The sequence below is a fragment of the Pan paniscus genome, chromosome 3, assembly GCF_029289425.2.
Source record: "Pan paniscus chromosome 3, NHGRI_mPanPan1-v2.0_pri, whole genome shotgun sequence".
Classification (NCBI taxonomy): Eukaryota; Metazoa; Chordata; class Mammalia; order Primates; family Hominidae; genus Pan; species Pan paniscus.
The window spans coordinates 107,627,586-107,652,055 of record NC_073252.2 but is presented as its reverse complement, the minus strand read 5'-3'; the positions used below and the strand labels follow the sequence as shown (position 1 = coordinate 107,652,055).

Genomic DNA, 24,470 nt, shown 5'->3' with positions numbered 1-24,470 from the left:
TAAATAGAGAAGGATATTCCTTTCCCTATTCTGTCTCCAGGTCCTGGACCTCCATTGCTAATAGAGTATTAAAGAACTCTGTACCCAAATGAGAGTACACATTATTTCAAACACATATGGATGATTCACAATGTAATGCCCACATGGTGGGCCTCAAAGGGAATCTCAAAAATGACCTTAAACTTGCTAACATATAAGCTATGTTCATGAAATTAAATATAAGAAATTGGAGTTTTCTGCCTGCTTCCTGAAGAGCAAGGAGACTGGTGGTCTGGTTCTTGGGCTTCCCTAGCAGCATGGCCCCCAAATGCCAGTCTTCCCTCCTGTCTCGAAAGAAGACACCAAGACCACCTCCTGTTCTGAGACCAGAGGAGACTTCGGCCTCTGTAGGCTTGCCAAAGAAGGGCGAAAAAGAACAGCAAGAAGCAATTGAACACATTGATGAAATACAAAATGAAATAGACAGACTTAATGAACAAGACAATGAAGAGATTTTGAAAGTAGAACAGAAATATAACAAACTCCGCCAACCATTTTTTCAGAAGAGGTCAGAATTGATCTCTAAAATCCTAAATTTGGGGGTAACAACATTTGGCAATCATTTACAAGTGTCTGCACTGCTTGGGAAGGAAAACGAAGAGACGTTGCATTATTTGACCAGAGTTGAAGTGACAGAATTTGAAGATATTAAATCAGGTTACAGAGTAGATTTTTATTTTGATGAAAATCCTTACTTTGAAAATAAAGTTCTCTCCAAAGAATTTCATCTGAATGAGAGTGGTAATCCATCTTCAAAATCCACTGAAATCAAATGGAAATCTGGAAAGGATGTGACGAAACGTTTAAGTCAAATGCAGAATAAAGCCAGCAGGAAGAGGCAGCATGAGGCACCAGAGAGCTTCTTGACCTGGTTTACTGACCATTCTGATGCAGGGGCCGATGACTTAGGAGAGGACATCAAAGATGATATTTGGCCAAACCCATTACAGTACTACTTGGTTCCCCATATGGATGATGAAGAAGGAGAAGATGATAATGAGGAGGAGGAGGAAGGATTAGAAGACACTGATGAAGAAGGGGATGAAGATGAAGGTGAAGAAGATGATGATGAAGGCCAGGAAGGAGAGGAGGATGAAAGAGATGACTAATAGAATACTGATGGATTCCAACCTTCCCCTTTTTAAATTTTCTCCAGTCCCTGGGAGCAAGTTGTAGTCTGTTTTATTTTGTTTTGTTTTTGCCTCCTGTGCTCAGTCGCCCTATTCTTGAGGTCTCTTTTCTCTACACTTAATTGGGGGAAGTATCTTGAGCAGACTACATTGAGAAAAGAGTCTCTACCCCTTTCTGTTCGAAATTCATTTTTATCCCTTCCTGTCTGAATAAAAACTGTATGGAATCAACACCACCAAGTTCTGTGGGAAAAAAGAAAAACCTGCTCCCTTCACTCTGCTGGAAGCTGGAGAGTGCTAGGCTCCTGCGTAGCAGTGCATAGAATTCTAGCTTCTTGCCTCCTTTCTCTGTATATTGGGCTCAGAAAGTACACTGTGTGTCTATGTGAATATGGACAGTTAGCACTGACCAACATGTATCTATTTTCTCTTGTTTAAAAAAAAGAAAAAAAAAACTTTTAAAAATGGGGTTGGCTGGGTGCAGTGGCTCACGCCTGTAATCCCAGCACTTTGGGAGGCCGACGCGGGTGAATCACCTGAGGTCAGGAGTTCGAGACCACCCTGGCCAACATGGTGAAACCCCGTCTCTACTAAAAAAATACAAAGATTAGTTGGGCGTGGTGGCAGTCACCTGTAATCCCAGGTACTCGGGAGACTGAGGCAGGAGAATCGCTTGAACCCAGCAGGCGGAGGTTGCAGTGAGCTGAGATGCGGTTGGTTGCATTAACTTCTACTTCCTGCCAGTTAGCCCTTACTCTGCTTTTTTTTCCCTTTAGCATTTAATCATTACCTGACATATTACATACTTTTAAAATCTGTCTCCCCCAACTGGAATGTAAGCTCCATGACAGAAGGGACCTTGTCTGTTTTGTTCACTGCTCTATCACCAGCACCTAAGTAGTAGGTTCTCAAATATCTGCTGAATAAATTTAATAGATCAATAATAAAACAGGACTTTAAAACTACAACCACCTTTAGGCTGGGCACAGTGGCTCACGCCTATAATCCTAGCACTTTGGGAGACCGAGGTGGGTGGATTGCCTGAGCTCAGGAGTTTGAGAACAGCCTGGGCAACATGGTGAAACCCCATCTCTACTAAAATACAAAAAATTAGCCAGGCATGGTGGTGTGCACCTGTAATCCCAGCTACTCGGGAGGCTGAGACAGGAGAATCTCTTGAACCTGGGAGGCAGAGGTTGCAGTGAGCCGAGATCACTCCATTGCACTCCAGCCTGGGTGACAGAGCAAGAATCTGTCTCAAAAAAACAAACCCCAAAAAACTACAACCACTTTAAAAAATAATAGAAACACACAAACTTGTGGTTAGTAGTACAAGAGGATTTGCCAGACACTCTTCTAGGCTGATGGTAGAGTGATGAATAAAAACGATGAGTTTCTATATTCACAAACTATGTATTTGTCAAAGGACTAATATCCAGAATCTACAAAGAACTCAAACAAATCAGCAAGAAAAACACAAATAATCCCATCAAAAAGTGGGCAAAGGATGTGAATAGACAATTCTCAAAAGCTTATACAAACAGCCCACAAACATATCAAAAAATGCTCAACATCACTAATTATCAGGGAAATGCAAATTAAAACCACAATGAGATACCAACTTACTCCTGCAAGAATAGCCATAATTAAGAAGTGAAAAAAACAATAGATGTTGGTGTAGACGTGGTGAAAAGAAAACACTTTTATACTGCTGGTGCTAATGTAAACTAGTCCAACCACTATGGAAAACAATATGAAGATTCCTTAAAGAATTAAAAGTAGATCTACCATTCAATCCAGCAATCCCACTATTGTGTATCTACTCGAAGGAAAAGAATTCATTATATGAAAAAGACACGTGCACACACGTTTACAGCAGCACAATTTGCAACTGCAAAAATATGGAACAAACCTGAATGCCCATCACCCAAGTAAATAAAGAAAATGTGGTGTGTATATATATACACACACACCATGAAATACTACTCAGCCATAAAAAACAAAATAATGTCCTTTGTAGCAACTTAGATGGAGCTGGGGGCCATTATTCTAAGTGAAATAACTCCAGAATGGAAAACCAAATATAGTATGTTCTCGCTTATAAGCAGGGGCTAAGCTATGAGGATGCAAAGATGTAAGAATGATATAATGTACTTTGGGGATTCAGGTGTGGGGAAGGTTGGGTGGGGGTGAGGGATAAAAGACTACATAGTGGGGTCAGGCACGGTGGCTCATGCCTGTAGTCCCAGCACTTTGGGAGGCCGGGGCGGATGGATCGCTTGAGGCCAGGAGTTCAAGACTAGCCTGGCCAAAATGGCAAAACTCCATCTCTACTAAAAATACAAAAATTAGCCGGGCATGGTCGTGTGTGCCTGTAGTCCCAGTTACTCGGGTGGCTGAGGCATGAGAATCGCTTGAATCTGGGAGGCAGAGGTTGCAGTGAGCCAAGATTAGCCACTGCACTCCAGCCTGGGTGACAGAGCAAGACTCCAACTCAAAAAAAAAAAAAAAAAAAAAAAAAAGACTACATATTAGGTACAGTGTATACTGCTTGGGTAATGGTGATGGGTGCATCAAAATCACAGAAATCACCACTGAAGGACTTATCCATGTAACCAAAACCACCTGTACCCCACAAAACTATTGAAATAAAAAAAAAATTTTTAATTGACACTTAAGAACTTTTTTTTTTAAAGATGAGTTCTGTGTTCTTACTTACACAGAACCTAGTGGGGAAGCTTGTTCACCTAGTGAACAAGTAATTAAGTAGAGTGACATAAAGGTTATAAAACTACAAGGGCTATGTGAACATACAGCAGGGAGACCCCACCTAAGCTAGTGGTAAGGGACAGGCTGGCATCAGTACACACTAATAACTGAAGGAGGAAGAGCAGCTAACCAGATAAAAAAGTAAAGATGAGTTCTTAGCAGGAGGAACAGCATGTTTACAGGCTCAGAGGCTTAAGAGGTCATAACCACTATTGTAATAAAGAGATAGGTCAAAAGCCTGAGATAGTCTTTTTGGAATAAACCTGATAGCAAAAACAAACAAACAAAAAAAACCCACAATTGTGACTTACTGGTGAGCATCGAGTTTTGAAGTCTGATGGTATGTACATGTAATGAACTAAGACTACTTGCTTCTTTCTGTATACCCATCTGTACTGGATGGTCTGAAGCAAAAAAGTGTAGTGAATACATCGATCACAGTAAAAGTGGAGGTAGCAGCAGCCCACATGATAATATTTTGGTTTTCCATGTCCAGTGTGGAATAATTGCAGTGAAGGTGGAAAGTGATAGGAGGGCAAAGGGCAGGCTCAATGTGGGAGTATTATTACTATTATTACTGTTGTGCTGTTATTTTGTTAAGACATTGACTGCCATTTATCATGTATTTACTACAAGTAAGGTGCTGCACAAGAAACTTTACATACTCGTTCCATATAATTCTCACAAAACTCTTACCATTATTCTCTAGTAGGGATATGAAAGCTCAGAGAAGTTTAGAGACTTACCCCAGGTAACACAGCTAACAGAGGAACTATAATTCAAATTTTGTTCTGTTTGGCTTGCAAACCCATATTCTTTCTATTACAGTCAGTCTAACATAATGTGACAGATCCAGTGCTAGAACTGAATTCTTTTTCACTATCAAATTTATTCCCACTATACCTCTCAGACTGTCTTCTAATTTCCCTTCAGCACAGTACGGAATGTTGGTTGGTTGGCATTCTTTACCTGGTGGGAGATGCAAATCTTACTTTCGAAGAGTTTGAATCATTAGTGATCCATTCTTTTATTAGGCTGCTATATTTCTTTAACTTTTAGTACTGAACATAGAAGTATTAAGAGGCACTCTGGAAAAATCCTCTAGATTTTCGATATAGTCCTCCTTGCCCCATTATGTCACAGCAAATCAATTCCTCTTCATAATCAGGATGATTCTTCTTCTGGTTGTTGACAAAAGGAACCCAAAATGGCTAGGTAATACTCGTAACTTCCAATACAGTGGGAACATTGCTGTGTCCCTTTGAGAACTAAGCATCTCTCCTTTGTAAACTAAGACCCTAAAATTTGGGGACTATATTAAGGGAATGATTTCACTTTCAATTCTTGATTCTTAGACCTGTGTGTCTGGCTACAGGGGAAAAATGTTGGTTGCTTATTCAAAGCATATACTGTATCCTGTAGGATGATACTCCAACCATCACCATAACTGAGTCATCAGAAGAACATTCCACCTTTCTGCCAGGTCAGCTGCTTTTTGGGGTATGTAGTAGTCTGTTCCTGCATTGCTATAAAGAGCTACTTGAGACTGGGTAATTTAGACATAAAAGGCTTAACTGACTCACAATTCCACAGGCTGTACAGGAAGCATGACTGGGGAGGCCCGAGGAAATGTAAAATCATGGCCAAAGGCAAAGGGGAAGCAGGCACGTCTTACATGACCAGAGAAGAAGGAAGAGAGATCAGGGGTAGGTGCTACACACTTTTAAACAATCTGATCTCATAAGAACTCACTATCACAAGAACAGCAAGGGGGAAATCTGCCCCCATGATCCAATCTAATCACCTCCCACCAGGCCCCTCCTCCAACCTTGGGGATTACAATTCGTCATGAGATTTGGGCAGGGACACAAATCCAAACCACATCAGGGTGACAGGTTGTAGTAAGAGCAGTGAATTCCCATTAACACACTTCTTTTGCTATGAGTTCCTTGATCAGAAGCAATGCTGTGGAGGTCATATGGCAGTGATGAAGGCATTCTGTAAGCCCACAGATGGTGGTGGTAGCAGAAACACTGCAAGCAGGGCAGGCAAATCCATATCCAGATTGTGTGTCTATTCCATTGGGGACAAATGCTCCATGATCAAAGGGGTACAATGTAATCAACATATCAGGTGGCTACTAGTTTTCCCCAAGGAATGATGCCATATTGAGGAATCAAAGAAGGTCTCAGCTGACAACGCTTAGAAATAACAGTGGCAGTAGACAGATCAGCCTTGGTGAAGGGACATCCATAATATTTAGCCCACACATAGCTTCTATCTTTACAAGTATGGCAACTTTGTACATGAACCATTGAGCAAATACTGGGGTGGCTACAGAAAGAGGCTGATATTCACAGGATGGGTCACCTTCTCCACCTGACTGAGATGGACAAATTTTGCTGCAGATGCCCTTTGGGGTGCATTGATATGGAACATAATTATCTCATTTGCTGTGTCCATTTCGTGAAGTTCATTCAAATCCCTCTTCTCCAAACCTCCTTGTCACCAATTTTCTAATCCTGTTCCTACCAAGACCTTTGTCATCTAGTCATTTGCCATTGCCTATGAAGCTACATAGATCTACATCTTTTGAGAGGTACATAGTCTAGACAAAGTGGCGATCAATGTACTGCTTGAAGTTTTGCCCACAAAGAGGATTTCTTTATTATTAGACTAATACTATAGCAGACCAGTTGATGCCAGCACTTTGTCTTAAATTCAGGTTTTAGTTTCTCCCTTAACTGATTATAGGAAAACATCCCCATGAGGCCATAAATGTGAATGCAGGGAAAGGAAGCCATGCAGCAGGAGCAGGTGTCATGAGTCAGAGCTGCCAGCTCGTGCAACTGACTTCAGGATCTGCTGAGCCTAATCCCTTATATACTAATGTTAAGCTGCCACTTAACGATAGATCGCTATTGTGCATGTTCACTTCTACTGCTTGGTTCACACTGGTCAGCATAGATCCCAAGGACATTTGACATCCTGTAGTAGGCAGCTCAATAGCAATATAAGAGCTACTCTCACAAAGGTAAGTTTTTGGTTGTTTTTTTTTTTTGCAGAAGAGGGTATGGCTCTGCTCTAAAACCCTAGAGAAGTCTGACTCTCCAGTTGAGGCTTGATGTGGCATTTGTATTTGCCACAGACACTCCCAAGTTGGATCTGCTGGGTCAATAAAGCCCATGTGGCAAAGCAGTTTGCACTGAAGTCTGAGTTGATGTAGAGGCTTCTTTTGCTCTAACCACACCTCAGATTGGCAGCCTTACAGGTTACTTGGTAATGGAGTACAGTGACACACTGAAATGTATACATAGCTTCCAAAAAAAAAAAAAAAAAAGCCACCAAGCACTGTGCCTTGCATTATAGAAGGTGGCACAGGGAGCAGCAATTTGTCTTCTACATTAGTGGGGATTTTGCAAGATGCTCCAGACCACTGAAACTCAACTTTGAGGTGGTATACTCCTGAATTTTCATAAGGTTTATTATCTACCTTCTGGCACCATTCTCATTCTATGTCAGATTTTCTTTCAATTTCTATCTAGTGTAGTATAGTATGTTTCTCCTCTTATCCAACTGAAACTGTCTTTATTTTTATTCACAGGTCTTCAGTGCATTTTCTATCTAGCTTGGAATAACATTGGTTCTGCTGGACACAGTGGCTCACACCTGTAATCTCAGTGCTTTGGGAGGCTGAGGTGGGAGGATCGCCTGAGCCCAGGAGTTCAGTACCAGCCTGGGCAACATAGCAATATCTTGTCTCTACCAAAAATAATTAGCCAGGCATGGTAGTACATGCCTATAGTCCCAGCCGCTCAGGAGGCTGAAGCAGGAGGATCCCTTGAGCCCAAGAGTTTGAGGCTGCAGTGAGCTATGATCAATACCACTGCACTCCAGTCTAGCAAGACCCTGTCTCTAGGAAAAACTGGTTCAACAAACATTTCCTAAATGCCTACTATATGTCAGGTATAGGGGGCACTATGACGAAGAGAACCTGGTTCCCATGTTTGAGGGAGAATGTCAGTTGTAACACAGTCTGATGGGGGCTACAATAGAGATGAGAATGTGTTATGGATACACACAGGAAGGAGTATTTAACCCAGATGAGAGAGCCATCAGGAGAGGCTGCCAGGAGGTAATGATCCCTAGGCTGAATTCTGAAGGATAAGGAGGAGTAAGTGCTAAGAAAGCCAGGAAGGGAATGAAAGACAGTGTTTTCCAAGCAGTGGAGCAGCATTTGCAAAGCCTGGATGTGAACAAAGGACAGCCCCTGTAATGATGTACATTTACCTTCTTTTCCTTTCAAAGTTATTCTTCTGGTTCCTACTCATTCTCCACCCCAATTTTGTCCTCACTCCTTCCCAGATTATGACCCAAAAGAGTGCCATAAATGCTATGAAGACGATTTAGGTTCACTACATTTTTGGTAAAAACCTTTTGAAAGACCACTTTTTGCTTGTGAACACAGTACTCAGGGTCTTAGTTATTAAATAACTCAGCTTTAAGTTTTGACCTTTCTTGTTAAACATCTTATTCATCCATTTCTCCATTTACCTCTATCATTCCTAACTCTGCACATAATTACTTACTTACCAGCTTTTGATAACTAATAGGAGACAGGCTAGAGACACAGTATCTTCCACGCTATTAGAATTTTTCTGGTTCCATAGGAAGCGCATGTAATAGGCGTTTCCTATTGTTACTATGCAAGTCATAAGACCTAAGCCCCAAAGAAGCAGAATTTAAAGAAATTGACTACAGGGGAAAAAGATCCATAAAAACTTTCATTAAGAATGGGAAAAAGTCCTTCTAACTGGTATGTTTTACAGATTTCCCAAGGGTCACTGTGAAATGACTCCACTATAAGAAAGGCTAATAAGCTTTTGCAGTTGTTCAATTAAATTTAAATGTGTCTCTGCCATGTATTCTGTCTTGGGAAGAGTACCTGGGGATATGTGAAGTGGGATAAGAAGTATAAGGAAAATCCAAAATACAATCCCTGCTCTAAAGCAAATTCCTAAGTAATAAAGACTTGAGAGGAATATATAGAAATTGCTTATTGTTTATTTTTAAAGAGAATGAGCTTAAACATATGATTTAATATTATAAAACAATATCCTATTAAGTTAAAAAGAAACCAGTTATAATATGGCAGTTGGCTTAATTCTATATACAAGTTATTTAAATTAGCACATATTCACTGGCTACATCATCAAAATGTTATAAGCAATATAGAGGGGTAGGTTATGCATATTTATTTTTAGCAATGAAAGTATAATTATTTTTCTACCAAAAATATTTAAAACCCAGTTATAGAAAAATAGAAAAATATAGTGAAATATGCATACATACATCATTATATACAAATCAAATAATCTATAGCAATCTCAATGGCTATCAAGCTAAAATAATACATATCTGAAATGCAAAAATAGCAGAAAAACCATGAACACCTCCCAACAAGATAATACATTCATAAGAAAATGCTTGAGTACTGACCGTAGGATAGTTTCTGTCAGCTGTCTGACCTGCTGTGTGACAGTATCTGTATATACACTTTTGTGCATTCTTGCAAAATTATAAACCTTGTACAGGGACCAGGCATCTTATAAGTAGAATCCTAAGCAAACTCTAATAAAACACTGATTTTCATTTGTGGAAACAAATTTTAGTGGTCTTTTGTAATTCACTTATTAGTAAGTAATAACATTACTAGTAAGTAATTACTTGTAAGTAATGCTGATTGGTCCAAAAGTAAAAATCCACAGAACTGTGCATTGTTTACTAAAGGAAACAAAAAATAATTAATTTTTGGATCTGCCCATGCCAAATCTGAAGGCAATGAATACATTAATAGTTTCTGTGTCCCCTGATTATGGCTACCTTCTCCACTTAAGCCAAGTACACATACACACTTCCTGCCCACTTGTTTTATATTACGTACTACTTCTTATGGTTATTATAAGAATGCAGGCAGGAGGAGGATACCAATTTGCTGGTTGATACAGATCCTGTCTCTGAATTCAGAGGCAAAAGATGAATGAATTAGTATCTTCTATTTTTGTTTTTCAGGTTTCATGTGCCAAACATAGCTTGAGTGTTATTTTTTTTCTTTAAAAATGTGTATGTTTTTTTTTTTCTTTCAGACAGTCTTGCTCTGTCATCAAGGCTGGATTACAGTGGTGCAGTTGTAGCTCACTGCAGCCTCAAACTCCCGGGCCCAAGTAATCCTCTCACCTCAGCCTCCCAGGCAGCTAGGACTACAGGCACACACTACCACAACTGGCTAATTTTTTATTTTTTATGGAGATGGGGTCTTGCTGTGCCGCCCAGGCTGGTCTCAAACTCCTGGCCTCAAGAGATCCTCCCACCTGGACCTGCCAAAGTGTTGGGATTACAAGTGTGAGCCATCACACCCGGCTAAGTGTTTATTTTTTTTCATAAATCGTCTTCTTTCAGTAATTTTTAGTTCTATCTAGATAATGTCTGCAATGTTATTTTCAACTTTGTTGTGAGTTTTCCTCTTTTCCTATGTCTTCAAAAGTATTTTAGTGAGAAGATACTTAGAAGAGGAGGGCTCACGGTTTCTTTAATATAACACTTTGCTAATATGTGCCTTTCCTAGCCTCACAAGTTGAATATGTAACAGTCAAATCCCCAAATAGCTATCAAATAGTATTTGCCACACACATATATACATATTAATGTATGAATACTTTTAATACATTAATGTATGCATTTTAGTGTATCTCTGGCCAAGCCCCTAATCAGGTAGTGAATATGAATTGAGGTATCCAAAAAGCTCGCCCAGGAAATTCTGATCCCATCCCTACCAATAACACTAAGAACCACTACCTTTTTTTAGTTAGTTGAAAAAGCAGCTCACAGAATTCCTGACAAGCATACCCCTTCCTCTCACCCAACACTCCCTGCCTCACAAAGCAAATGGCCAAAGAGACTTGTCCCATTAGGAGGCAATGAGAATGGATTATCCACCTCCCATCAGGATTACTCTCGTTGTGCCTATATTTTGGTTTATGTCAGTCTCCACACACGCTAACTGAAACCTGGCTGTCTTGAGGATATTACCTTCCTCCAAACCTGTCAAAGGATGGCTGTGTTTGATCCTAAACCCCAGGCAGGCATCCCTCTACTCCTCTGTTGGCATCCAGATTCTTCTTCCTCCTTGCCTACCTCAGGTCCTCAGCATATCCCCTTGCCACTCCTCCTTATTGCAATCATTTACAGTCTCCGTGTCCCCAGCATTATTCCTGTCATTTTTGGGGGATAATTTTAATAATCAAATAGATGATCCATTTGAAATCCTGGGCTCTAAGTTCTCACCTCCCTACCTCTAGTTATCTTTAATAACATCTCAACCACTCATTCCCCCTAGTCTTGTCATTATCTAAACTTCCCCCAAATCTCAATTCCAAGCTTTTCATATCCTAACCACTACATTTTATCTTTCCAACTCATTCTTTCTGACACCTATACTCTTAATAGCTTTTTAACCTCAATGGGACCTCCAAACAACTAAGCCCGCTACCCATCTCTACCCATCTCTATCCATCACCCATTTTGTGCTCTTGTAGCTTAAATGAGTCACTCCCTTGTATACATCCTAAATTCCCTTGCTCCTCCTCTGTTCCTTGTACCCAACTGTGGTTAAATCCGACTTCCTACCAAGCACTGAATATAGCTAGAGGAAAGAGGTACAGTTATGCTTATTAGTTTTATTTTAAGTTCGACTCACAGCCCAAGATGGGTCCTCACAATCCTATTACATACCAGTAGTAAATTCAACATCTTACTCTCCTAGATTATTTTGCAAAACCTCTAACCCTCTTACACCCTTTCAGCTGATAATTCTGTTGCTTCTTTCACAGAGAAAAGAGCACTCGCAAGGTAAGTTCTACATTCATCTACCACAAAGCTCTCCTATTTGGACAGCTCTTGTTCCAGGTATCTATGTGGCTTTAGCTCTCTGCTCAACTCTCATCTTCTTAAAAGAGCCTTTCCTGGTCACTATCAAAAACAGTATTTTCCATCTCCTTTCCGAGCTTTATTTTTCTTTGTAACATTCACCATACTTACATAGAATTATATATCACACTTACAAATTACATAAAATGATTTTTGCCTCTCCCCAGTCTTCTACGTTCTCACTTCAGAGTATAAGCTTTGTGGAAGTGAAGATTTTATTTTGTGCCTGGAACAATATCTGGCAAGCATTAAATGCTTACAAATATTTATTGAATGAGAGACAAAATATCCAGACAAAAGATTTTTGTCTTTTATAAAGAAGAATTATACTTTTTATGGTAAAATTGCAGTATTTAGTTGGCCTTAGAGTACTAAAGTTTCTCTCTCTTTTTTTTTGAGTTGAAGTCTGGCTCTTGCCCAGGTTGGAGTGCAGTGGTGCAATCTCGGCTCACTGCAACCTCTGCCTCCCAGGTTCAAGTGATTCTTCTGCCTCAGCCTCCCAAATAGGTGGGACTACAGGAAGGCACCACCATGCCTGGCTTAGTTTCTCTTAATGTTCAGATTCTCTCTTGCTAGAGGCAGCATGGTATAGGGACAAGTATGGTCCTGTGGGTGGGGGGTGGGGTGGGAGTAGGTTGTGGGTAGGGAGAACATTTGGATTTTTACTATTAGCATTGTCACTAATTAGTAAGTAATGTCATTTAGGGTGAGTCATTTAACCTCTCATTTCCAGCAGGGAATGTGAGAGTACTTTTATTTTTAGCCAAAGAAATGAGATCCATGAAAGCACAAAAACAGTAAAAATAACCCACTACACAGCAAGCCTTTTTCTTTTTCTTTTTTTTTTTTTTTGAGACAGGGCTTCACTCTATCTCCCAGACTGAGTGCGGTGGTGTGGTCAGAGCTCATTGCGACCTTGACCTCCTCGGCTCAGGATGTCCTTCCACCTTAGCCTCCTGAGTAGGTGGGACTACAGATGCACACAATCCCTGGCTAATTTGTTTGCATTTTTGTAGAGACAGGGTTTCCCCGATGTTGCCCAGGCTGGTCTCGAACCTCTGGGCTCAAGCCATCTGCTTGCTTTGGTCCCTCAAAGTGCTAGGATTATAGGCATGAGCCACCATGCCTGGCAGAGTCTTTTTCCTTCCAAAGTTTGTTGATGGGGACTTTCATAGTGTACAGAATAAAATTATGTCCCATAATCTAATGGATCCTTAAGAGTTTTTTATAGTAAATAAGTTGTTAGTGAATGAGAGGTTTCTTGATCAGAAGAAAATCACTTTCAAAATTCAAGATGGCAATCTTAAAGTCAATTAAATAAATGGGATAGTGACATGTGTTACTAAAATTTTCTTGCTGTAAGTGTGCAGGCAAAAATATCTAATGTAAATAAGAAAGACAATTTAAGATTATACTTACTAGTTAAGAATATTTTTGAAAGTAGCACCATTTGTTTTAGAATACAAACAGAATAAGTACTTGGTAATGTCCACAGACTAATGAAAATGTATTGATTCATATATATTACTTTTTTTTTTTTTTTAAGATGGAGTCTCACTCTGTTGCCCAGGCTGGAGTGCAGTGGCGTGATCTTGGCTCACTGCAACCTCAGCCTCCAGGTTCAAGCAATTCTACTGCTTCAGCCTCCTGAGTAGCTAGGATTACAGGTGCCCGCCAGCACACCTGGCTAATTTTGTTATTTTTAGCAGAGATGGGGTTTCATCATGTTGGTCAGGCAGGTCATGAACACCTGACCTCAAGTCATCTGCCCACCTTGGCCTCCCAAAGTGCTGGGATTACAGGCGTGAGCCACCGCGCCTGGCCTGATTCATATATATTACTAACTGAAATGCAGTATCACTGCACTTCCCCAATTAGTAAATTCAATACATCCTGTATGTAAAAAAACCCACCAATCCCCACAAAAAACCAATCAAACAAAAACCCCAAAAAATCACCAAACCATACTGTCAAGCGAAATAGTTTTAATTAGTAGGCTGATCATAAATAAATCTACATAAAAGATTTAACAGAATTACAAAGAGTTTTGTGTTCCTTTGTGGACTCAATTCATAATATGCATTAGTCAACCTCATTCTCTAACTGTGACAAAAAGAGTTGTCATCCAACAATGCAGCACAGTTTAAGCAATTCATATGCTATAGTTACATTTTTACATTTTCTTTACAAATGTAACATTTATGTACATTATATATAGATTTTTTTCTATAGTTCATGTACTGAAACTCTATTGTTTTTACAGAGAAAATGTTGAATTCATTTAATGAATAAGAAACATTCCTTGTTAAAAAGTAATTCATATAAACAAGTAACACGGTACCAATGCCTTTTGGCATCTCTTGCCAGAGTTCAAGTCCAGAAATGTTATATTAATTATAAGAAAAAAGAATTTATCTAATTTTACATTATGACATATCATTCCACATAGCTACATAAATTTGCCAGCTTGCAATGAACAGAGCACTGTACTGCCATACTACTGGAAATGTGTAGAAACCAATTCAAAATATACTTGGTGAAACAGCATCATCGTTACCATTAATTTGAGTTGAAAAAGATCTGTCAAGTTCTTTCTTCCCCTTTACTTTTTACCAAAGCCTCAGAGTGCTGTGTGTTGCATCTTGTATTAACAAATGCCTTCATTTCAAATTTCTCACGCACTTCTCTGACAGATTATGCTTTACCTATGTTATAGATCTTTTTCTTATTCAATTTTATTCTACTTCACTTACAAATCTGCTGCTGAACATGAAGCAAAAATTCATAGTAAGAAAATGCAGCCTCTGTCCGGTCTTCAATCAAATGCTGAAAAAATTCTGCTTTGGCAGGACTCTCATCTCTGGAAGAAAGAAAAGGGCATTTGTCTAAACGTATTTAAAAGCCCTGATTTCACCACTTTGCAATCTAGCTCATAAAATTACACTTGTATCCTGTAAATTTATACAAATAAAATAAAAGTACATATTTCTAAAAATAGTATATATTTTAAAAATTACTGGGCTGGCAGCTCACACCTGTAATCTCAGCACTTTAAGAGGCTAAGGTGGGAGGACTGCTTGAGCCCAGGAGTTTAAGACCAGCCTGGGTAAGATAGAAAGATCCCCATTGCTTAAAAAAAAAAAAAAAATTTAAAAATCGGCCGGGCGTGGTGGCTCACGCCTGTAATCCCAGCACTTTGAGAGGCCGAGGCGGGTGGATCACCTGAGGTGAGGAGTTCAAGACCAGCCTGGCCAACATGGTGAAACCCTGTCTCTATTAAAAATACAAAAATTAGCTGGGCATGGTGGTGGGCGCCTGTAATCCCAGCTACTTGGGAGGCTGAGGCAGGCGAATCGCTGGAATCCAGGACGCAGAGGTTGCAGTGGGCTGAGATCGCACCATCGCACTCCAGCCCGGGTGACAAGAGCGAAACTTTGTCTCAAAAAGAGAAAAAAAAAAAATTAAAAATTAGCCAGGTGTGGAGGGAAGTGCCTGCAGTCCCAGCTACTCGGGAGTCTGAGTTGGGAGGATTACTTGAGCATGGGAGGTCCAGGCTGCAGTGAACTGTGATAGTAGCACCCCTGCACTGCAGCCTGAGTGACAGAGTGAGACTCTATCTCAAATTAAATAAATAAAGAAAATTAAAAATTACTAATACATGGAGATGTCAGAAAATGGAATACAGGGGATTTAAATCAAGTAACAACATTTTACCATCAGAATATATTTTGCTACTATTTAAAGTTTGCTTTGAAGACAAGCAATTCCACAGACTACATAGGAAAGACAACTTCATAATTAAGTTACAAAAGTACTTACTTTACTATGTGAAGGATTGGACTTAATGGTCTGCTGTCTCTAAGCCAAGTTATGAAGGATCTGGCTCTTTCTGATGAAAGTGTATCTAGCTCTGGAAGATGTGTCTGGTAAAAGAAATACAATTAGGAAACTTTCCTTTCTCATAGACTTCAGCAGTAATAGAACAAAATCATGATTCCTACTATCACCCCCAACTGCCAGCACTCTATTTCTTAGCCTCAACAGCAGCAACTACACAAATAAAATTTAAACTGTTGAAAAATCTGTTTATATTTTTCTGGATAAGTCAATAAAATATGTGCAATGACAAGTATGTCACTGACATTTTAACTGACTATATTTTTCTTGGTAAGTCAATAAAACATAAACAACGATTAGCATGTCACCAGTATTGTGTGGCGGCTTTATGTTTCTTCTAGAGGAAATGTTCAAATGAAGGGGGATACCATTAAATTCCAAATTCCCTTAGCAATTATATATGATTATATCCTATTCTAAAAACAGCCATTCTGGGAGAATTTCATGTTTTCTTTAATTTAAAGGCAAAGAATTTTAAAGTACAGTGTGGATATGTAAATATATTTTAAAACTATACGCGAGACCATTTTAAAAGGACCTAAAAGTCTATTATTTTTTATATACATAAAAAGGTAAGATTTACTTTCCTTTTTCAAAGCCAACTGTAAATTAAATAGTAAATTAACAGTAAATTAAATAATTCAAAAATGTAGTATATAACAAAATTTAAATAGACAAGTTTGGAATAATTATGTTTGTAATTCCGGTCAACATTTTAAAAACCATTTCCATTTTGATGTGAATTTTTTCAGATGTTTTCTAAATTATTACTAAGTATACAAACACATTTTTGAAAATACAAATGGGGATCATATCATGCATATTATTCACTTCAGGCTGTATTCTTCTTCTTCTTCTTTTTTTTCTTTTTAAGAGATGGGGTCTTGCTAGGTTGCCCAGACTGGAGTGCAATGGCTGTACACAAGTGCAGTCATAGTACACTACAGCTTTGAACTCCTGGGCTCAAGCTATCCTCCTGCCTCAGCCTCCTAGCCTCCTAAGTAGCTGGGACCACAGGTGCATGGCACAGTGCCCCAGACTGTATTCTTTTTAATAAATGCACAGCTATTATTTAATACTATAAGCATGTGTGTATATATGCCTACTTCTATGAATATATCTACGGGACACATTCTTTGCAGAATAATTTACCGTGTCATAAAGAACATGATTTTCACAGACATTGTCAAATGGCCCTCTAAAAAGGTTATATAAGTACTATATATTCCAGTCAATAATGCTCAACAGTGTCCACTGTCCTAAACTGTCTACATGATTGCCTATTATCAAATTTTAAAATTTTTGACAATCTGGTAAATGAAAGAAATGCTAAATTACTATTTTTTTCCTAATTATGAGTGAGGTTAACTATTGTTTCATATGACCTCTACTTTATTCTTCTTTTATGAATTGCCTATTAAAATCCTTTACCCAGTTTTGTCTGGAGGAGGCAGAAAGTAAGGAAGGTCTTCTCAAAGATTTGTAAGAGAACTTTTTATAGAAAAGTTAGCCCTTTTCAGTCTTATGAGTTACAGATAATCTTAAGATTTTATTGTTTGTATTTTGGCTTTATTTATTTATTTATTGTTACCAAATATAAATGTTTTATATTTGTGCTTTCAGATTTATTGATCTTCTGAATCACCGACTTACAAAGGTGTTACCCATTCTAATATTATAAAAAAAAAAAAAATTTTGGCCGGGCGCAGTGGCTCACGCCTGTAATCCCAGCACTTTGGGAGGCCAAGGTGGGGGGATCACAAAGTCAGGAGATTGAGACCATCCTAGCTAACACAGTGAAACCCCGTCTCTACTAAAAATACAAACAATTAGCTGGGCGTGGTGGCAGGCACCTGTAGTCCCAGCTACCCGGGAGACTGAGGCAGGAGAATGGCGCGAACCCGGGAGGCAGAGCTTGCAGTGAGCCAAGATTGCGCCACTGCACTCCAACCTGGGTGACAGAGCGAGACTCCATCTCCAAAAAAACAAAACAAAACAAAAAATTGACAAATATTTCTTCTAGTGATCTGCATGGTTTCCCTTTTTACATTTAAATGTTTGATCCATTTGAAAGTTATTTTGATATAAGGAATAAGGTAAATATCCAGTCTTGTTTTTTCCTTAATGACTAATCAGTGGTCCCAAGATTATTTTTCTAATATTCCATTTCCCCACAGTAATTTGAAATGCAATCTTTACCACACTGTATTTTTCATTAATTAGATCTGTTTCTGAACTCTATTCTGTCCCGCTGATCTGTTTACTGTGCCAGTATCATGGTACTTAAATAACTACAGCTTTAGAATAAGGTTTACTATTTTACTTAGAATTTATTTTTCATATATTTCCCCCTTTGCTGACATTATTCTCCCTTTTCATTTTCTTATTATCCTCATTTGTTGAGTTTTACCAATGAACTCTTGGATTATCTGTCATTTAAAAAAAATCAAACAATGACAGATTGTAATAAGGATTACACTGAATTTATATTAATTTCAGGAAAAAGGACATATTTACATTATCTAACAATAAGCTAGGCCAGCCTTCCCTTTAAATTAATTAATTATACAAATCTGTTTTCAGAATCATATTTCCTTGGTATTGGTTAGCATACATTCAATAAAATCCTACTGAAAATTTTGTGTTTAGTGTAAGCAAAGTAACTTTTTTTTTTTTTGGAGACGGAGTCTCGCTCTGTCGCCCAGGCTGGAATGCAGTGGCGTGATCTCGGCTCACTGCAAGCTCCGCCTCCCAGTTTCATGCCATTCTCCTGCCTCAGCCTCCTTAAGAGCTGGGACTACAGGCGCCTGCCACCACGCCCAGCTAATTGTTTTTTTGTATTTTTAGTAGAGACGAGGTTTCACCATGTTAGCCAGGATGGTCTCGATCTCCTGACCTCTTGATCCACCCACCTCGGCCTCCCAAAGTGCTGGGATTACAGGCATGAGCCACCGCGCCCAGCCACTTTTTTTTTTAGACGGAGTCTTGCTCTGTCGTCCAGGTTGGAGTGCAGTGGCGCAATCTTGGCTCACTGCAAGCTCCACCTCCCAGGTTCAAGTGGTTCTCCTACTTCAGCCTCCCGAGTAGCTGGGACTACTGGCACCCGTCACCATGCCCGGCTAATTTTTTTTGTATTTTTTAATAGAAACGGGGTTTCACCATGTTGGCCAGGATGGTCTTGATCTCTTGACCTCGTGATACACCCACCTAGGCTTCCCAAAGTGCTGGGATTACAGGTGTGAGCCACAGCGTCCGGCCCAGCAAAATAATTTAAACCCAAAGTTAAAGTTGTTGGAAAACAGTTTGGCAGTTCCTCAAACAGTTAAACATAGAGTTATCATGTGACCCAGTAATTCTACTCCTAGGAATATGCCCAAGAGAACTGAAAACATATGTTCACACAAAAACTCGTACACAAGCATTCATAGTAGCACTATGCACAATAGTCCCAAAGCAAAAACAACTGAAATATCCATCAATGGATGAATGGGTGATCAAAATGTGGTATGTCCATACAATGGACTATTTTTCAGTCATAAAAAAGAACAAACTGGCCAAGCACCGTGGCTCACACCTGTAATCCCAGCACTCTGGGAGGCCAAGGCAGGAGGACTGCTTAAGCCCAGTAGTTCGAGACCAGCCTGGGCTACACAGGGATACCCCATCTCTAGAAAAAAAATTTTTTTAATTAGCCAAGTGTGGTGGCATACTCCTGTAGTCCCTGCTACTCAGGAGGCTGAGGTAAGAGAACTTTTTATAGAGAAGTTAGCCCGTTTTCAGTCTTATGAGTTACAGATAATCGTAAGAGTTTGTTGTTTGCATTTTTACTTTATTTATTTTTACCAAATAGAAATGTTTTATATTTGCGCTTTCAGATTTATTGATTTTTTGAATCACTGACACACACAAAGGCCTTACCCATTTTAATTTTTTGTTCTTTTTTTAGTTGGAGTCTTGCTGTGTCACCCAGGCTGGAGTGCAGTGGCATGATCTCGGCTCACTGCAAGCTCTGCCTCCCAAGTTCACACCATTCTCCTGCCTCAGCCTCCAGAGTAGCTGGGACTACAGGTGCCCGCCACCATGCTCGGCTAATTTTTTTGTATTTTTAGTAGAGATGGGGTTTCACCGTGTTCACCAGGATGGTCTCAATCTCCTGACTTTGTGATCTGCCTGCCTCTGCCTCCTTAAGTGCTTGGATTACAGGCGTGAGCCACTGCGCCTGACCCATTTTAATAGTATAAAAAAAAAACCCACAAATATTTCTTCTAGTGATCTGCATGGTTTCCTTTTTTACGTTTAAATGTTTGATCCATTTGAAAGTTATTTTGACATAAGGAGTAAGGTTACTACTGATTCCTACTCAGGAGGCTAAAGTGGGAGGACCACTTAAGTATGGGAGGTCGAGGCTATAGTGAGCCATTACTGAGCCACTGCACTACAATCTGGGTGACAGAGCAAGACTCTGTCTAGAAAAAAAAAAAAGAACTACTAATATAAGCTACAACATCAATGAATCTTAGAAACATTAAGGAAAGTGAAAGAAGCCAAATACAAAAGGCCACATATTACCATTTATATAACATATCCAGAACAGGCAAATCCATAGATAGAAAGTAGATTAGTAGTTGCCTGGGGACAGGGATAGGGAAGAATTGGGAGATATGGGGTTCTTTTAGGGTGATAGAAATGTTCTGAAACTAAATAGTGGTAATGGCTGTAAAACACTGTGTAATACCAAAAATTACTGAATTGTACATTTTAAAATGGTGAATATTACATGAATTTTACATCAATAAAAAAAAATGAGCAAACAAAAAGTTAAAGGTGTATAAAATCTACTGACCATTTTCTGTGGTATTGATGCAAAATTAGTATATCCAAGCACATCCTCTATGAAGTTATTGTCACAGCCTTTCCCAACCCAAATGTAAAAAACCTAAAAAGAAAAAGCAACAAAATATTAAAACTCCCTAATAGTTAATTCATTTTAATTAATGTTCTCAAAATTATCACCTCAAATAAGGTAGAAACAAACAGAAGAGTAAAAAGGAAATCTATAATTGTTACATTGTGAATCTATATGTAAGAATCCAGAGTGGTTCACATCTTCTTTGATTAAATGTTAAGGCTTACCATAAAATATATTTTACCTTTTGCACTTATTTTCCCAATAGAAATATAATCCTTTAATCAGTATAATTGACTCACTGTATTTCCCATCCACTATTTCATTACTGTCTGTGTATTTTCACTCATGCATTTCTCCCTCTTCTGTGGCTATCCAAATCCTTTTTCTGCTCATAAGGCATCATTTTGAAGCCATCTTAACCATTCTAACTCCCTTCAACAACTACCCCTGCCCAGTGATTTCTCTTGAACTCCTAATCATTAATGAGATTTCTGACAATGGATGTAAGTTGAACTAGATAAACTCTTGAAATACTTTTAAATTCTAGACTCTAGATGGTAAAGTCCCTAAATATAGGAATTTACCTCATTAGTTCTCTTCATCAAGTATATATAATTCATGACAGTAAATAATCCATATTAAAATGTATTACTCTATCAGTATTATCAATACAAATATCAATAACATCAATATAAAATGAAGTCCAAATAGAAAAGTTTAAAGTAAATTGACCTCCAGTGCTAGTTACCAATTTCAGCTCCTAATCCTAATTCACCTTTCACTGCTTGCTCTGTGATAACAGCTGGACCCTGTAAGTGTTTCTTTGTTTTTGGTCAGCTCAAACAGTGTTAAGCTTTGCCAGTAAAGGGTGCTTACAGAGCCACAGTCCATAAGGAAAGCACCTTCTCTTGTCAGCTTCTCTGCAGACAATTTTTGAAGAGGTGGCTGTGGTACAACCCTGTCATTAACATGTACTGCACCCTGAAAAGAAAAAGAGAGAATGTGAATGAGATTATATTACTATCATCACAGTTTGGGAGCTAATGGTCACTAACCCTTTATGAAGCATTGGAAAATAACACTTGGGAGTTTTGCATGATATAAAAAATACTGATTATATGCTACCACCTTGGCTGTAGAATCAACACACTCAAATGTATTCAAATTTAAAAAGTAAAAATATGAATACATAAAATGATCTGTCACATTCCCTTCCCTTTTAGGGTGGGGTCAGAATATATTACAAGTGTGACTACTGGCTCTGTTGCATAGCCAGCTTTTTTTTTTACATTTCTTTGGCAACATAACATTATGTTTGGAATACTAATTCCAAAGAATACAGTTTTCACACAGGGAAGATAAAAGACACTACATATTTGCACATTAAAATTATTATTGGATACCAGATTTGGTTTACTATATAATCAAAATTGCAACTGATCTTATCAAAAGCAGTCAATATTGGCCAGGTGTGGTGGCTCATGCCTGTAAACCCAGCACTTTGGGAAGCCGAGATGGGCAGATCACTTGAGGTCAGGAGTTTGAGACCAGCCTGGCCAATATGGTGAAACTCTGTCTCTACTAAAAGTACAAAAATTAGCCAGGCGTGGTGGCATGTGCCTGTAATCCCAGCAACTTGGGTGGCTGAAGCAGAATTGCTTGAACCTGGGAGGCAGAAGCTGCAGTGAGCCGAGATCACACCACTGCACTCCAGCCTGGGTGACACAGCAAGATTCTGTCTTTAAAATAAAATTTAAAAAAAAGAAAATAAAGAGAAGCAGTCAATATCTACGAAATATAAATGGAAATGTCCACTCTACAACTTAGCTTTGTAATACATATTATAAGCAAACCTGCAAGACAAATTACTTCTGATATGAAACTATTTTTTAAAACTACTTAACCACTGATGGTATTTAAGAGTCCTGCCATCCAATCAGATCCACAGCCAGTGTCCTTATTTAATGTATTACTACCACAAGGGGGAAAAGAGTTAAAAAGAAAAACCAGTTGATAGTATATTATCATCTTAGCTGTAGAACAAGACACTCAAATATATTCAAATTTAAACATTTCAAATGCACTAAAATACATACCTCATCTGTCAATCTGTCTATCCTGTATAAGTTGGGATGAATCATTTTCATTAGATGAACAAGTGGCTGAGACTTTATCTGACACATGGCATATACACGATCATCCAGCCGTGTGCTTGTACCCGTTCTAAATGCTTTCTACAAGGAAAAAGATAAACGTTTTCAAGTAAAATACAAATATGGTGGACAAATATTAAAACAAATATACACTGTCAATCATGGAAAAAGCATGGCCTTTAAATCAGACAGACCTAGATTCAATTCTCAGCTCTGACATTTAATAGGTATGTGATGCTGGAGCAAGTTACCTAGCTCCTCTGAGCTATACTGTCATCATGAGAAAAACAGGGAAAATAATACCTCCTTAGGTTGTTGAAAGGATTAAATAAAATGATGCATTGACACCTTTTATGGTGCCGGAGACATGGAAAGATGCTTAATATTAGTTCCTGTCCTTAAAGAGTCTCTTTCCAGAGGACATATTAAGAGTGAGCTATGACTGCACCATTATGCAAACTGCTCACACACATTAAAGAAGAGAGAATATGGTTTCACTAAAGTCATCATGTATTTGTATACCTTCATTTTCCACTGATCTTTTCTTTTTTTTTTTTTTTTTGAGACGGAGTCTCGCTCTGTTGCCCAGGCTGGGGTGCAGCGGCATGATCTTGGCTCACTGCAACCTCCGCCTCCCAGGTTCAAGCAATTCTCCTGCCTCAGCCCCCAGAGTAGCTGGGATTACAGGCGCGTGCCACCAGCTAATTTTTGTATTTTTGGTAGAGGCGGGGTTTCACTATGTTGGCCAGGCTGGTTGCAAACTCCTGGCGTCAGTTGATCCGCACACCTCGGCCTCCCAAAGTGCTGGGATTACAGGCGTGAGCCACCATGCATGGCCCCATTGATCTTTTTCTATTCTTCAACACTCTTTCAATGCTAAAGTGAATAATCCTCTAGTTAAGTATTAGAAAACAACCTAGATTTCCTTTCTTCATATACATATCTGAGAATTTTAAAAAACAATATTAAATATAGCAATGTATAAAAAGCTACCTGTTTGAGAAGAGCCAAAACATAGAGAGGAAACAACTTGAGGGAACTCGGCGCCATCAATGCAGAGTGCTGTAAATTTGAGACAGTTGAGCCATATGCAGACAATGAGTCCACTACAGCATTCACTAAGGCATCTCTTGCATCTGACAGACTTGATGAAACGGACCGATCCACAGCTAAAAAGCAACCAAAGTGAAAGGTATTTTAACCATTAGAATCCAATGGGCACTATAAGAGAGAAAATTTATACGCATTATTTAAGAAACAAAATTTAGCTAAGTTTTTAGGATGGAAAAATGCATTTCATCAGCTCCCTCATTTCAAATGTCTTCTTATACATTTTTTTCTGAAATAAATCTGACAATCAGAACAAGTCTAGATTCTTTTGGACATTTTTGTTTTAATCTCTTAAGTCTAAAAACATTTAGCCAGGCTGGACATGGTGGCTCATGCCTGTAATCCCAGCACTTTGGGAGGCCAAGGTGGGAGGATCACTTGAGTCCAGGAGTTCAAGACCAGATTAGGCAACATAGTGAGACCTTGTCTCTACAAAAAATAAAAAAATTAGCTGGGCATGGTGGCATGTGCCTGTAG

At 38.9% G+C, this 24,470-nt stretch overlaps 2 protein-coding genes across 9 annotated transcripts in view; one reads left to right on the top strand and one right to left on the bottom strand.

Annotated features, from left to right (window-relative positions):
* Positions 1 to 88: 88 nt before the first annotated feature.
* LOC100971780 (protein SET-like) lies at positions 89 to 14,469 on the top strand. The gene has a single exon (XM_063603866.1). The coding sequence runs from the start codon at positions 297 to 299 to the stop codon at positions 1,146 to 1,148; it is 852 nt and encodes a 283-aa protein (XP_063459936.1). The 5' UTR covers positions 89 to 296; the 3' UTR covers positions 1,149 to 14,469.
* Positions 13,895 to 24,470, bottom strand: part of SEC24B (SEC24 homolog B, COPII coat complex component) — a 107,802-nt gene continuing 97,226 nt past the window's right edge. For all 8 annotated transcript variants that reach the window (XM_055111705.2, XM_055111706.2, XM_055111707.2 and 5 more), the window contains 6 exons: positions 23,877 to 24,052; positions 22,827 to 22,964; positions 21,607 to 21,711; positions 20,665 to 20,757; positions 15,744 to 15,847; positions 13,895 to 14,784 (listed from right to left, as the gene is read on the bottom strand). In XM_055111705.2, coding sequence (XP_054967680.2) covers positions 14,670 to 14,784; positions 15,744 to 15,847; positions 20,665 to 20,757; positions 21,607 to 21,711; positions 22,827 to 22,964; positions 23,877 to 24,052 — 731 coding nt within the window. In that variant the 3' untranslated portion in view covers positions 13,895 to 14,669. The remainder of the gene's footprint in view (positions 14,785 to 15,743; positions 15,848 to 20,664; positions 20,758 to 21,606; positions 21,712 to 22,826; positions 22,965 to 23,876; positions 24,053 to 24,470) is intronic.